At 35.2% G+C, this 13132-nt stretch overlaps 2 protein-coding genes across 2 annotated transcripts; both read left to right on the top strand.

The window, feature by feature from the left end:
* The first annotated feature begins 4981 nt into the window (after window positions 1–4981).
* On the top strand, window positions 4982–9088 carry LOC110712771 (pathogen-related protein-like). The gene is given in 6 exon segments (XM_021891222.1): window positions 4982–5080; window positions 5392–6908; window positions 6910–6942; window positions 7751–7883; window positions 8340–8641; window positions 8740–9088. Coding segments are annotated over 5 exon segments (717 nt in total). The 5' UTR covers window positions 4982–5080; window positions 5392–6803; the 3' UTR covers window positions 8884–9088.
* LOC110714501 (F-box/kelch-repeat protein At3g06240-like) lies at window positions 8923–10838 on the top strand. The gene is made up of 2 exons (XM_021893034.1): window positions 8923–8928; window positions 9300–10838. Exons 1-2 carry the CDS (start codon window positions 8923–8925, stop codon window positions 10488–10490), a joined length of 1197 nt encoding a protein of 398 aa, XP_021748726.1. The 3' UTR covers window positions 10491–10838.
* Window positions 10839–13132: the final 2294 nt, after the last annotated feature.

Here is a 13132-nt window from a genome sequence, read left to right as displayed (position 1 = left end):
CTAGCAATATCAATTTCTGATTATTGAATTGCGAATGTTGTATAGTGAGTCACAAATGTTGTATGTTGAAACTGTCATCGATTATCCGTGTTTATAGAGTTTTGTGATATATTGGTTTCAATGACAACATTTGTGATTCAACCTTTGTGATCAAATATACAATTGCAATATTGAAAATGATATAAACAGAAACGTTTGTACCAAGTATGAACCTGGATAAACTCAGTATAAGTGTGTACCTACCTAAGGGATACAACTACAAGTGATTTAGCATTGAATAAAGGAGGAATTTCTTCTGAATTTCACTTAGGTTGTCGGTCACTGGTTTGATGAGTTGGATTCCGAAGTACCCACCTAATAGATACAACTACAAGTGATTTAGCATTGAATAAAGGAGGAATTTCTTCTGAATTTCACTTCGGTTGTCGGTCACTGGTTTGATGAGTTGGATTCCGAAGTACCCACCTAATAGATACAAGTGAACTAGAATGAATCAAGTATAAATGTTCACTGCAATTTTCTTAGATTGTTGGTCACTAGGATCGATGAATTTTTGGAAACTCCATAGAAGCAGCTAATAAAACCTGTGTAAATCCTCGTCAACTGGTTAGATATTAATGCGTAGCCAAAATGTTGCAATCTGGCAGAACCTTGTTATTGCACTTGACTTTTGGCCTAGAGAGTAGAGATCACTTATGCTAAATTGTCTTAGTTTCTTTGCTAATTAATTCCAAACGCTGTTCCTGCAAGAGAAGCTTGTTTCATGAAAGAATGACTGAATGAGCTCTCCTTTTTGATGAGCTGAATAAATATGCATTGTAAGGGAAAAAAATGAACTTCATAAATACACGGTAAATTAGGACATGGACTCTGTTTGCAGCCAAAATATCTGATGTAGCAAATCTGTTAAATGCAGTTATCTAATCTTCTTCCTTTCATTAGCTTCTTGACTGTTTAGAGGTGATGGTGCCTGCAGTTAGATCTCTTGGAGCCATGCCAATGCCAACAGTGAGATCCATGCTGGCCTATTGTCAATATTTGCTCTTAAATGCAATTTCGATCACAGAAATGATCATTACAAAGAACAATTATTAACTGCTACTGCCTTGTATTATTGTGCTACACCCTCAAATGGAAAACAAATGGTTATCTTGTACATAGGGCATGCAATTTCATTCATATATTTATTTATTTGTTGCAAAGAGTTGAATGTGTTATTTCAACTAGAGTTGCCATGTATTTACATGCACAAATGAAGGTCAAAGAGGTGACTTTGACGTGTTTCTTTCAGATGATGCTGGCAACAGGCTTTCTTGTTGCTCCTTGTACTATCACATCACAAACGAAAGATGCTTGGAAACAAAGATCACCAATAAAGAAACATTGTTCTCAGCTTATTTCCTATTGTTCTTCTGAATTTTGTCACTCACCAAATGCTTCTTTCTCTTCTCATGTCAACAACCATGGCAGAGTGCCCTCATGTCATCGATTTGTCATGGCCTGTGTTTCTTCTTCATCCGGTTCTACTTCATCCATGACTACCAGGTTATATGTTAGTGGTTAGTGCTTGCTCTTCTCTTGTAGTCTCTGGATTGCTACATGCACAAACCTCTTTTAAATTTGTTTGTTACTTTACTTGGAATTGCGTTTCATGCTTCATCAAGTGGCTTCGAATTGTGTTATTTGCTGTCTTATTTCAATTTTTGGAGTTTTGAAAGGACTTTTCTTCTGAATGTTTTCATCAGTTAAATTAGATACATACACTAGTGTTTTAGGTACAATTTTGTCTGTATTTTAGTTTGTTGCAAAATTTTTAAGTTGGCACTAGAGGATGAGACATAGGTTTGTTGATGATATCAAGGAATTTAGGATACTATTTGTTAACTAGCAGGAGTCAAAAGCAACTTTCTTTTTGCCAAGCAGAAAGGAAAATCAATTTCCAGACTAGCAGTAGATTAGAAATATCAAATATCTGCAAATTTTGACAGCCACGCAAAGAAAATGGTTTTTTTGTTTTTTTCCCTCTCCTTTCATTTTTATTATCTGAATTGAGCCAAATTACGCACTGGCAACAATCGTGAGAACTAGGGGCAGCTTGGTCCTCAAACTAACTTCATTAGTATGAGGACCAAGGAAATGAATCTGTCTGGTAAATAATTTGCGATGTTGGGGTTGAGTAACAACCATGGCATGATACTGATCAATCAAAGAGATGGAAAATTGGCGGATCGCACATGAGCCAACTTGATATTGAACCATGATGTATATTGGTTCTTTGTATTGTGATAACAACTTGTTGTCCTGGTTAATATTTCTAGCTATTAATAATATAATTTGTGGGCTGATTGTCGTAAACTCGTAATCCCCCCCCCCTCCCTCTGTTCTTCTATAGCAAACAATATCAAAGCATACTGGTGGCCTAATATATGCTGCTGCGTGCAGGTCTCTCATTTCGCACTACTCATGAAAGTTTGCGAAATGCTTTCCAAAAGTTTGGCCAACTAGTGGAAGGTGACTAATCATACAAATGTTCATAAACCTTTTGGCATATGCATCAACCAGCAATTTTGCATTTAGTTTTATTTATTCCATTGGATTCTGAAGTCTTATATCCCTGAATTTACTGCAGTTAACCTAGTAATGGATAAAATCGCCAATAGACCAAGGGGCTTTGCTTTCCTCCGTTATGAAACTGAAGAGGAGTCTATGAATGCCATAGAAGGAATGCATGGAAAGGTATGTACTCCTGTAAAAACCTTTTCAATGCTATTAGGAGAACAATTCTCAGTTCATGGGTTTGAATGTGGGATGTGTACTGTTCTATATCTTTTGATGGTTTCTTACCTGAAGATTTTATGGTTATATTCTTTTTGTCATAGAAGCCAGTGAGAACCTGGTAGGACTTCTTAGGGTCATATTTTCCTATTCAACTATAAGTTTGGTGATGGTATGAAAGGACAGCAGTGTGCTGTCTATGCTGTTTCTGCCAGTATCATAAAACTTGAGCCCGTTTGCGGCATGGCTTTCTCTTGTAGCGGCTGAAAGATCATTCCCTTCAATCTGATTGTGGCTATTACCCATATTACAAAAACTATTGACCACACTGTTTCAGTTTTCTTTTTGTTTGCAACTAAACATGGATACTCCTTTCAACCACTTAGAACTAGCCTACAAGCAACTGGGAGCTCTTACCCTTGTCATCTATTTTGTTGCTAGTCTTGCTGCAGAACAATGTTGTCATTAGAATCTTTTTGATTCATGCTTATCTGAGCAGCTGTGCTCTCTTGCTGCCCCTGTAGAAACTTTTTAATCTCAATAGTCAATTCTAGCCTGACATGCCAATATGCCATATTCTCATCCCAATTGTAGACATATTTCCATAAATGATCTTTGTTAGATGCAGTTGCTGATTACCCAATTAAAAAGGATTCCTTCTCAACCAGCTTTGGGGGCCAACATGTATTTGGCTTCAGCTGATGAAGGTGCCTCTCTTTGTTGTTTCTTAGAACCTCATTAGATTACTTATGTTCCCAAGTAGAATACTGAGCTGATGTACACTTTTGGTTTCTACAGAACTAACCCAATTAATGCCATAGTAGCTTATAAATCTCTTTTTCTTTGACTTGATACCTTAAAGATAGAACTAGATCCTCTTCACAGCCAAAAATGTGGATCACTAGGGTTACTCATGTATCAACTCTTGTATCCCAAGAGCATACGGTAGGCTTACGTTGAGTTAGGCAGAGTGGGTGAACCAATCCTTGTATATGTTGGCAGTAATATTCTTTGCTCCGTATATTGACTTTATATGAACACAAGGTACGCGAGTTATTTTAGTGAGCTATATTCTCTGCCACAGAGGATCTTGTGCAATCTTCAATTTACCTAGAAAAAAAGTTCAAGATATCAAGTTGAAGAACATATATATCCCTGTGTCTGCTAGGCTACAGAAATCTTGACTGCTTGTTCTAAAGATGATTGAAAGAGCACATCACCATACAATTTTTGCTGCTTGTTGCAATCATATTATTATTTTAATGGTGTTTTATATGGGTATTTCTGTTTGGGAATGTATACATATCGTGTGTGTAATCTTTGTTGTTATATAATCTAGGATGATTTAACTTCCAAAGTCATTTAGTCAAATAGAGGCCTAATGTATGTTTTGTCGGTTGTTTAAATTGGAAATTATTGACGAATTGCTGATTTTATAACTTGTTTTTTTTTTTTTTTTTTTTTGATTGTCAATTTGTCAGGTTATCCCAAATTTGTTGTTTAGCCAAATGGCCCAAATCCATACGTCTTCAAAATATAGTTCCTGTTATTTCACTATATTGGTCCTTTAGGCTAAAATGCAACTTAAAGCTTGGAATGTTATATGTGTAGTTGTTACCTTCATATAGCCTGCTGTTTCTTACAGTTTTGACTTTTGAGTGATGACACACATGCCTTCGATTTTCTTGTAGTTTTACCAAATAATTGCATTTTTTTTTTATTAGAATAGCATTTTAGCATTTTGGTGACCCCTTTATTGATTATTGCGTGTGGCACACAGTCACATAGCACAACATCTATTAAGTTTCGGGTCTTCAACTACATACATGTGTTTGTTTCCTTTCAAAGAATAAGTGCAGCAAAAGCATAGCTAACTTGTTATGGCTGTTAGCACTTAGCCGGTTATCTTCTTTTTATTTGATCCTGTGCTTCATAGTTGTAAATACATCATACAATGTGGTTGAAAATGGAACTAATATAATTTATTTTGCTAGTTTTATTTCTTGCTTTCACTTAAGTAGACAAACCTAGCCTCAGTGTCTTCTTCTGTTTTCGAGGCACATATGAACAATTAATGTTTTTTTTTTATATTATTAACTGTTTCTGCTATCAGTTTCTTGATGGCAGGGTAATATTTGTAGAAGTAGCAAAACCCAGGTCTGAAACTGGCAAGAATCAGCAGAATACAAGAGAATCACGCTGACATACAGCTACTGAGAATGGAATTAGAGCTAGCAATGTAAATTCTGCTTTCATAGTGTACATGGAGATCAAGATGTCTGCAGTCTTGTTGCGGAATGGAGAGGTAGTTTCAACAATTCTATATGGTATCTGGCCTTTTTATATTGAATAATTCTGTAGGGTAGACCAAGACCTTTTATGCATATTTTGGAAAAAACTAGAGTAAAAGTGTTTTTTTTTAAGTAAAATAACTTTCCCTTTCCCCTCCAACTGAATCTTCTCCAAAAAATGGAATACTACCATCGATCTAAATCATGTTCCAGTTATTTGTATTGTAGTTGAACTGAACTGAAAATTTAGGTCATATCTTAGAATTTGTGACTAAAATCTTGCTATAATGTGTTGTATCTTGATGTGGTTCTTTTCCTATGGCAGATTCATAATGCATCAAGTCAAGTAAGGTTTTTAAGCGTCACTCATTGTGTCTACTTGAAGAGGTTTGTTGATTGCTATTCTAGTATGGCAGATGCCATGGATGAATTTATAACTATTGTCAATAATGGATGCCCAAAAATTTAAGGTTTGTATTCATGATTGTACTCAATCTACAACTGAAAACTTATTGCATCTATTCAGAAGTTTGTGCCTATGCCTAGGTAGACCTGCCTTTGATGACAAAAAGCAACAAAGCCACCAGCCTAACACCATATCTTAATGATTCATACCTTGTAAACTTGATTGTGGCTGCTCATAAGCACCTGTTTGTTATAGATAGTCGCAAATGACAATGATGCGTGTGTGATTCAATTCTTAGATTTTTGGAGTAGTACAAACATGAGTCACACTCTCAGGGATCTTGCTTGCAGCTTGTTAGGGGTACAATGACTTAAAAGCTGTTCAACTTTTTTTGGCTCTCCAATGGCCAGTTAGTAGCTATGCATTTAACTCTTTATCACATGGTTATTTTCCAATGCTGTTGCTCTAATATAAGTCCGCCTATGAGAGCCATTTGGTATTCACCGCCGGTGAGTGTCACTTTGTGGCATTCACTGCCGGTCTCAAGCCCCGATAAAGGAGGAGAGCTGTGGTATGTCTGTGGCATTCACTTAGTCACATCTTATGGACATGAATCAAAATTTGGATATCGTTGTTGTTGCACTTGCTCTAATATGGGTTAATGCCACAAAAGCCCGGAGCATATCTAAGCTTGCAGTAAGAGTTAAATGCCCAAATAAAAGCTAGCAATTGGCAAGGACAAAAATGAGTAGCTTGCAATATGTTGTAGTTTAAACAAGCTATTGGAAAGGAACACAAGCATCACTTAGTGTGTATGACTTGTGTACTGCAAAGTTCATATCTACAAACCAAGTAGCACTTTGTTTAGTGATAAGGACTGTGAGAATAAGGTAAATTGGGAAGTAGGACAATATTTATACGAGTTAAATTTTAGGACAACGTTTAACAAAATGATGGCTACATACATGATACAAATGCTTTTATCCCCAATCGAGTCACACCCTAAATGACTTTTCAGTATCCTGTGTTTGAGAGCTAGCGGCTGCTAGCGTTCTCTAGTCAGCTTCATTGAAACTATCTTTATGGACAAATTAACAATTAGACTACAAATAAAAAAGGATGTAGAAAGGTACACTATGGAATCTTTTAGTAAACAATTTGATATGGTACAAAAAATTCAACAAGGCTCCAAAAAAAAAAAAAAAAAAAAGAGAGAAAAATATGATTTGTTCTTGTAAGCTGAATCAAATTGACTAATTGGTGATAAGTCTAACAACTCCATTATATAAACCTGAAACTGAAACATAGTAGTCTTCTACTACAAACAGAAAATGGAGTCATCAAGCGAGACAGTAGACAAGTATCGTTCTTTCATGTATGGAGAAGGTGAGAAGAACACCACATGGGTGTTTGGAGCTCCTCCTAATTTCGATGTCCGTCGACAAATTCTTTGAAGAAGGCAGGACTAAGGTAACTTTCTTTCATTTACGTAGTATGGAGTATATGTTATTATATCCGTCGAACTCTTATTATTCTGCTTTATAGCAAGTCGCTACCAAGTAGTACTCGCAGTTAGGATTGCTAGTCCACAATCACGAGTGTGGGGATTCCCTTATCCTTGAAAAAGTGATAGCAAAAATTATTCATATGTTGACTCGGATTTGATCTAAAACCCGACCCATTTCAAATAGAGCTAATTAACATGAAATGTTTCTAACCCCAGAAACCCAATCCAACTCTTGAAAAACCGGAAAAAAGATGAGTGAAGATTTTGAAACACCAATCATATGAATGTAGTTATGTAGTACTAGAAATAATTCAACCCGGGAAATTAGACCACTAATGTCTAGAGGCAACTAATCAATAGAACAAATAATAAGAAAACGTTCTAGATTGAGGTAGTGTAACTAATACAATAAATAAGTCTAAAAAAATGAATAATTAAACAACTATTTCTATCATGACAATTTATTTATATAGTTATTAATTTATTTAATACTACGTACTTAGTATATAATGGTAGTGGTTTTGGTATGCTGAATGATGCTTGCGATTGAACTTGATTATCCATTTAAATTAAACTTTATGGGTGTTGTCCAATGAACCTAACACATGACTAGCTACCCCTAGTATCAAGTAAATTGAGACGAATGAAATATTAAATAGTCAATGATTACATATTTGAAATAACAAACCTCATGTGTGCGCGTATGCATTTAAAAATTTTTGTACTCCCAAGTTGGTGTGTATCTTATGTTAAGTCTTTGGTGATTGCAAGATATGGCCGGCTGGTTCACTCGAAGAGAAAGTGCAAAATCTTGTGAAGACAATGGAAATGGAACTCTTCCATAAGGTCAATCCCCAAGACCATAAATCCTTGGATGCTTCCAAATATACATTTAGCGTTAATGGTATCACATTTCTACTTCACTTCTCGCCTTATATAATTCTTTTAATTGAAATCATTTAGTTAGAATACAACATATAATCTCAATATTATAGACTAAAAGAAAAAAACAAAGTATTAAGGTTCTTTTACAAATAAATTAAATGTTACTTTCTGTTCTTTTTGTTTGTTTGTTACATTAGAATATTACTTGAAAAACTAAAAACTTTGATCATTGTATTCACATGTATTTTGTTAGTTTTTTATTAATGTTTATTTTTGAAATATCAACTTTTATACATAATTAAAAATAATAATGCCCAAATATGTGCATTGAAAAACTAGTTCGCACCATAATGATTGGTGCATGGTGTGCAACTAAAGAGGAAGCTCAATCACCTTACATAGATATTCTAAGTTTTGCCTTTTATGGTTTGTTTGACGAGCAATAATATTCTATGGTCTTCAACTACAATGAAAGGAAGGAAGCCGCTAACATTGAAGGAATTAGGCGAAATGGGTGGAGGATATAATGGGTTTCTACAAACTTCATTACCAGAGGAGTTACGCTTGTATGACCCAACAAAGGAGACAAGAGAATCAGCTCACCATCTCTTCAGAACTACATTCCCTCGAGGGTTCGCCTTTGAGATCCTCCAAGTCTACTCGGGTCCACCGGTGATTGCTTATAAGTTTAGGCATTGGGCTTACATGGAAGGTCCTTTCAAAGGCCACCCTCCTACTGGAGAACTAGTTGAGTTATTTGGGTGTGCTATTTTTGAGGTAAAATATGACATCTTACTATGTTAGGCTACTAAGGTCGGACCAACCTAAATCATCCTGGTCTTTCATAATTTGGCATGTTTTGTGTTTGTAAATAGGTGGATGAGCAGATGAGGATAATCAAAGTTGAGTTCTTTTATGATCGCGGTGAGCTGCTTAGTGCTCTTACGAAGGGTACAAAAGTGGAAGATTCTGCTGCTGATATGAAGATGGGTTGCCCTTTCTTAAGTAAAACAGGTTAAAAAAAAATTGATGCAGCTGAATAAAATCAAGACAGGAATATGTCAGTGACAAAATAAAACCCTTTTATAGGGTTATTTTCTTTGTTATTTCTTTGTACAATAATTGAAAAAGCAGCAAAAGATGCATTTCTGCTACTATGTTAACAACTTATTTCAATCAGTGTTGTATTTTCCATTCTTACTGATGTTTTAGTTTGAAAAAGAACTTTGTTAAGCAAAAGTCAACAGTAAGTCAGTTACATTAATCTTTACAATAACAGCAAAAAATATACATAAAACAATAACAATGAATTTTAAGTGCTAGTGGACAATTAGTTGGTCCAATGTTCAAGCAAGCAGATCTGGATTCTCTGTCTAACATGTTCTGTTTTTAGTGCAAATTTGCTGTCAACAAATATATAAATAAAAACTGATAGTTGAACAAAGAATTCAAGCATTTTATACAATGTCTGCAAAAAAAAACTGAACAAGAAAATTTGAAAGTGCTTCCAGATGAGATCATAGTTGAGATATTCTCATGGCTACCTGCTAAATCCGTTGGTCGATTTCGATGTGCATCAAAGCCATGGAGATCTCTTCTTACCCAACCCCAGTTCATCGAATCCCACTTGACTCGAACCAAACGTCTCCCTAGAGAAGAAGAATCACTCATCCTTGTTTCCCATGATTCTCATTGCCTGTATTCTATCCAGTTTAATAATTCCCACCTTTTTGACGAATTGACCTCCGTTTTAGCTACAAAGCTTACTTTTGATGGTCACCATTTCTCTTCCTCATGTTTACACCTAGCTTCTTGTGATGGGTTGACCATAGTTAAAGACGAGGAAGAAAAGTTTTTGCTGATAAATCCAACTACTAGGGAGATTAAGGTATTACCAAGCTCGCCTTATGCTCCTAATCCTCTTACTTGTGGACTTGGGTATGACTCGGTTAATGATGATTATAAGGTAGTTATGATTTCTCATAGTGGCACTGATGCTCAGATGCTTGTTAGTGTTTATTCTGCTAGAAATGGTACTTGGAAGAGCGTCGAAAATTCTCCATTCGATCATAGTGAATCTAAGTACACTTCTGTGGTTTCTGTTGATGGATATATCAATTGGGTAGCTTTTAGGCCTTCAGATGATATGTATGCTATTGCAGCATTTGATTTGGAGAAAGAGATCTTTCAGGAAGTGCCACTTTCTAGTTTGGTTGATGATGACAAGTCTGTGTTAGACGATTCTGAAGAATTTTCAGATACTGATAGTGAGGAGTTTGAGTTCGATCAGCTGGCCAAACTCGGAGGATGTCTCTGTGCTTATCCTTCAAGTATTTCGGACACATGTCATGAGATATTTGTTGCGATGATGAAAGAATATGGTGTCAAGGAATCTTGGACTAAAATCTTTATAAGTGACTTTGATGCTGAGATTACACCTCTGTGTTTGTTGGGAAAGAAACAAATGGTGCTGGTGCTGGATGAGCAGACAACTGGTGAGACATTGGTGATGTACGATTTGGAAGAACGAACTGTCAAGGATATTGTAGTTCATGGCATTCCGGATAGATTTGGTGTTGGAGGGAGCTTCATGGAAAGCCTTGTCTCGCCTCATTGCAGTAACTAAGCTGTAGGAGAATGTTAGGCTATAATTCCTACAGAGCACATGGCAGCTAAGTAATATGTTTTTCTTGTTTGATTGTCGGATTTCTTATTGCCTAGTTTCTTTGAAAAAGTCACACTACTATTTACATTTTCTTAAGAGTTTTATATTATCTAAAGTATTTCTCTGGTACTCTAATGTAACTGTGAAAATTCTGTGGTGTTAAATAATGTATGTGCCAAAGTATAGACAGGAATGCAGTCATGCTAGTAATAAATATATCATGACATGTAAAAGTTGGGCAGGCCATAACAAGTCCTCTTTAGGTGATTTGTAAGAATGTCAATGTGAAAATAACTCATACTTCGTATTTATTTGATCGTTTGATGCTCTGGTGTCGTATCGTACCTCTTGTGCAGTTGTGCTGCACATTTGAGGATTCAAGTTGCAGTTTCAGTTTCTTCTGATAGAAACTCCAGGGAATAAATATTACTGTTTACTAAGAAGATCGATAATTTTTAAAGATCAAGCAAATAAATGAATGCAATTAATTAGTACATTTAGATAAGAAACAGTCCTTGATATCGCCCGGTTACTGTCAGGGCAGCCTTGAGCTGAGTGTAGAATCTTGATATGGCATCCGAACAAGGGGTAGTCAAGAAGACGAGGACAGTGTTTGAGTATGCATCATTCATTAACAACATAAATAAAGATGAAAAGATCAAACATTGGTACAAGTTCTGGCAGTAGCTTGATTGCATTTATTTAGCCTTGGCTAGTGAAAGTATGCAGCTGTGTACCATGTGCGTTGCTAAATTCAAGCAATAATGAAACCGAGCCATCCACCAATGAAAGTATGGAAAGCCATCCAACAATTTACTTGAATACATAATTACATACAAAATGCAACTATTTAAAACAATTCAGTTACAAATAGAGCATGGTTTCTAAAAATATCTCAGTCAGTGTATACAAATTAAAATTCATTCATACCAAACCATACTAATATATCTTATTTATGTGTATTTATCATATTAAGATGTGTTTAACTTGAAAAAATATATAATTTTAAATAATACAAAGCAGTGAACAAATACGATTAAAGTATAGTCAAATCAGAATACCGAATACAAATGTATATCAAATTGGAAATATTTAGACTAGACATTAGAATATGACCAAATATTAATCCATCAGGTACACATTGATGCTTTTAAATACAATATGTATTTTTGTGTGTGTATATACTTGCTAATCAAAAAAATAAAAATTGACATTGAATTCTAGCATTATACAAAACAAGCTAAAAGGTACACACATGTACATACTATGCGTGTACACAGTCATGTGTATTTGGAGTTGTGAAACTAATAATACAACTAAAATATTTACTAAAAGCATGAGAAAGAAAGAATAACAAAAAAAACTATAAATGAGCAAATTTAGAAGGAGTTTATGTGGAAGAAATGGAGCTTTTAGTATGATAGGTAATTTTTTTTAAAAAATTATTTTTTAGTTTTTAATTTTAGACAAGAGAGATAATTTTGCAAACTGAAAAGGACATTTTGGAAAAAAAAAATTTATCATCTAAAAAGCCATTTCTCTTTATATATTACCTCCGTTAAATATAATTTGCAACTTTAGAATATTTCAATACTATAAATTTCTGGAAAAAATTAAACGAAGAAGAAGAATTGAAGATGTTTCCAGAAGAGATAGCAGAAATAATGTCATGGTTACCTGCAAAATCCATTGGTCGATTTCGATGCGCATCAAAGTTATGGAGATCTCTTCTATCCCAACCCCAATCCATCAAAACCCATCTAAATCGAACCAAACATCGCCCAATTGCAGAAGAATCACTCATCCTTTTTTTCCCCAGAATCTGGCTCCCTCTATTCTACCCAGTTGAATAATGCCCACCACCTGTTCGACGAAATGACCCTTTTTGCTAAAAAAACTCACTTTTGATGATCATCGTTTTTCTTTCTTTTATTTTCGATTGATTTCTTGTGATTAGAGGTGTCAAAACCACACTCGACCCGATCCGAAAAATATCCGATTCAGATTTTGACTCGCGTGGATACAATAATTTGGTATGACTCAACTTTAAAAATTGACTTGACCCGACCCGAGCACATCAGACCCGATCCGAATATTTGAATTGACACCTCTACTTGTGATGGGTTGATCTTAGTTTGTGATGACGACTACAAATTGCTGCTAATTAATCCAACTACAAAGGGAGATTTAAGGAAATGCCGAGTTTGAGCTTGCCTTTTGATCTTAAACCTCTTTCTTTTGGATTGGTTATGATTCAGTTAATGATGATTATAAGGTAGTTATGACAGTGAGGAGTCTGAATCAGATGATTCTGAAATTTCTGATTGTGATAACACTGATGAAGAGTTTATGTTTGATGACCTTGTCGAACTTGGAGGGTGTCTTTGTGCTTTTCCTTTATGTATTTCCGATACATGTCATAAGTTATTTGTTGCAATGATGAACGAATATAGTGTCAAGGAATCATGGACTAAAATCCCAATCTATTACTCTGATTCGGAGATTAGGCCTCTGTGTTTGTTGGGGAAGGAGCAAATGGTGATGATGATTTGTAGGAGAACTAATGAGGTATTGGTAGTGTACAATATGAAAGAGGGGACTTT

This window comes from Chenopodium quinoa, unplaced genomic scaffold (genome assembly GCF_001683475.1).
Source record: "Chenopodium quinoa cultivar QQ74 unplaced genomic scaffold, ASM168347v1, whole genome shotgun sequence".
Lineage (NCBI taxonomy): Eukaryota > Viridiplantae > Streptophyta > Magnoliopsida > Caryophyllales > Amaranthaceae > Chenopodium > Chenopodium quinoa.
The sequence above is the reverse complement of the archived record's forward strand: the minus strand, read 5'-3'. Positions and strand labels throughout refer to the sequence as shown.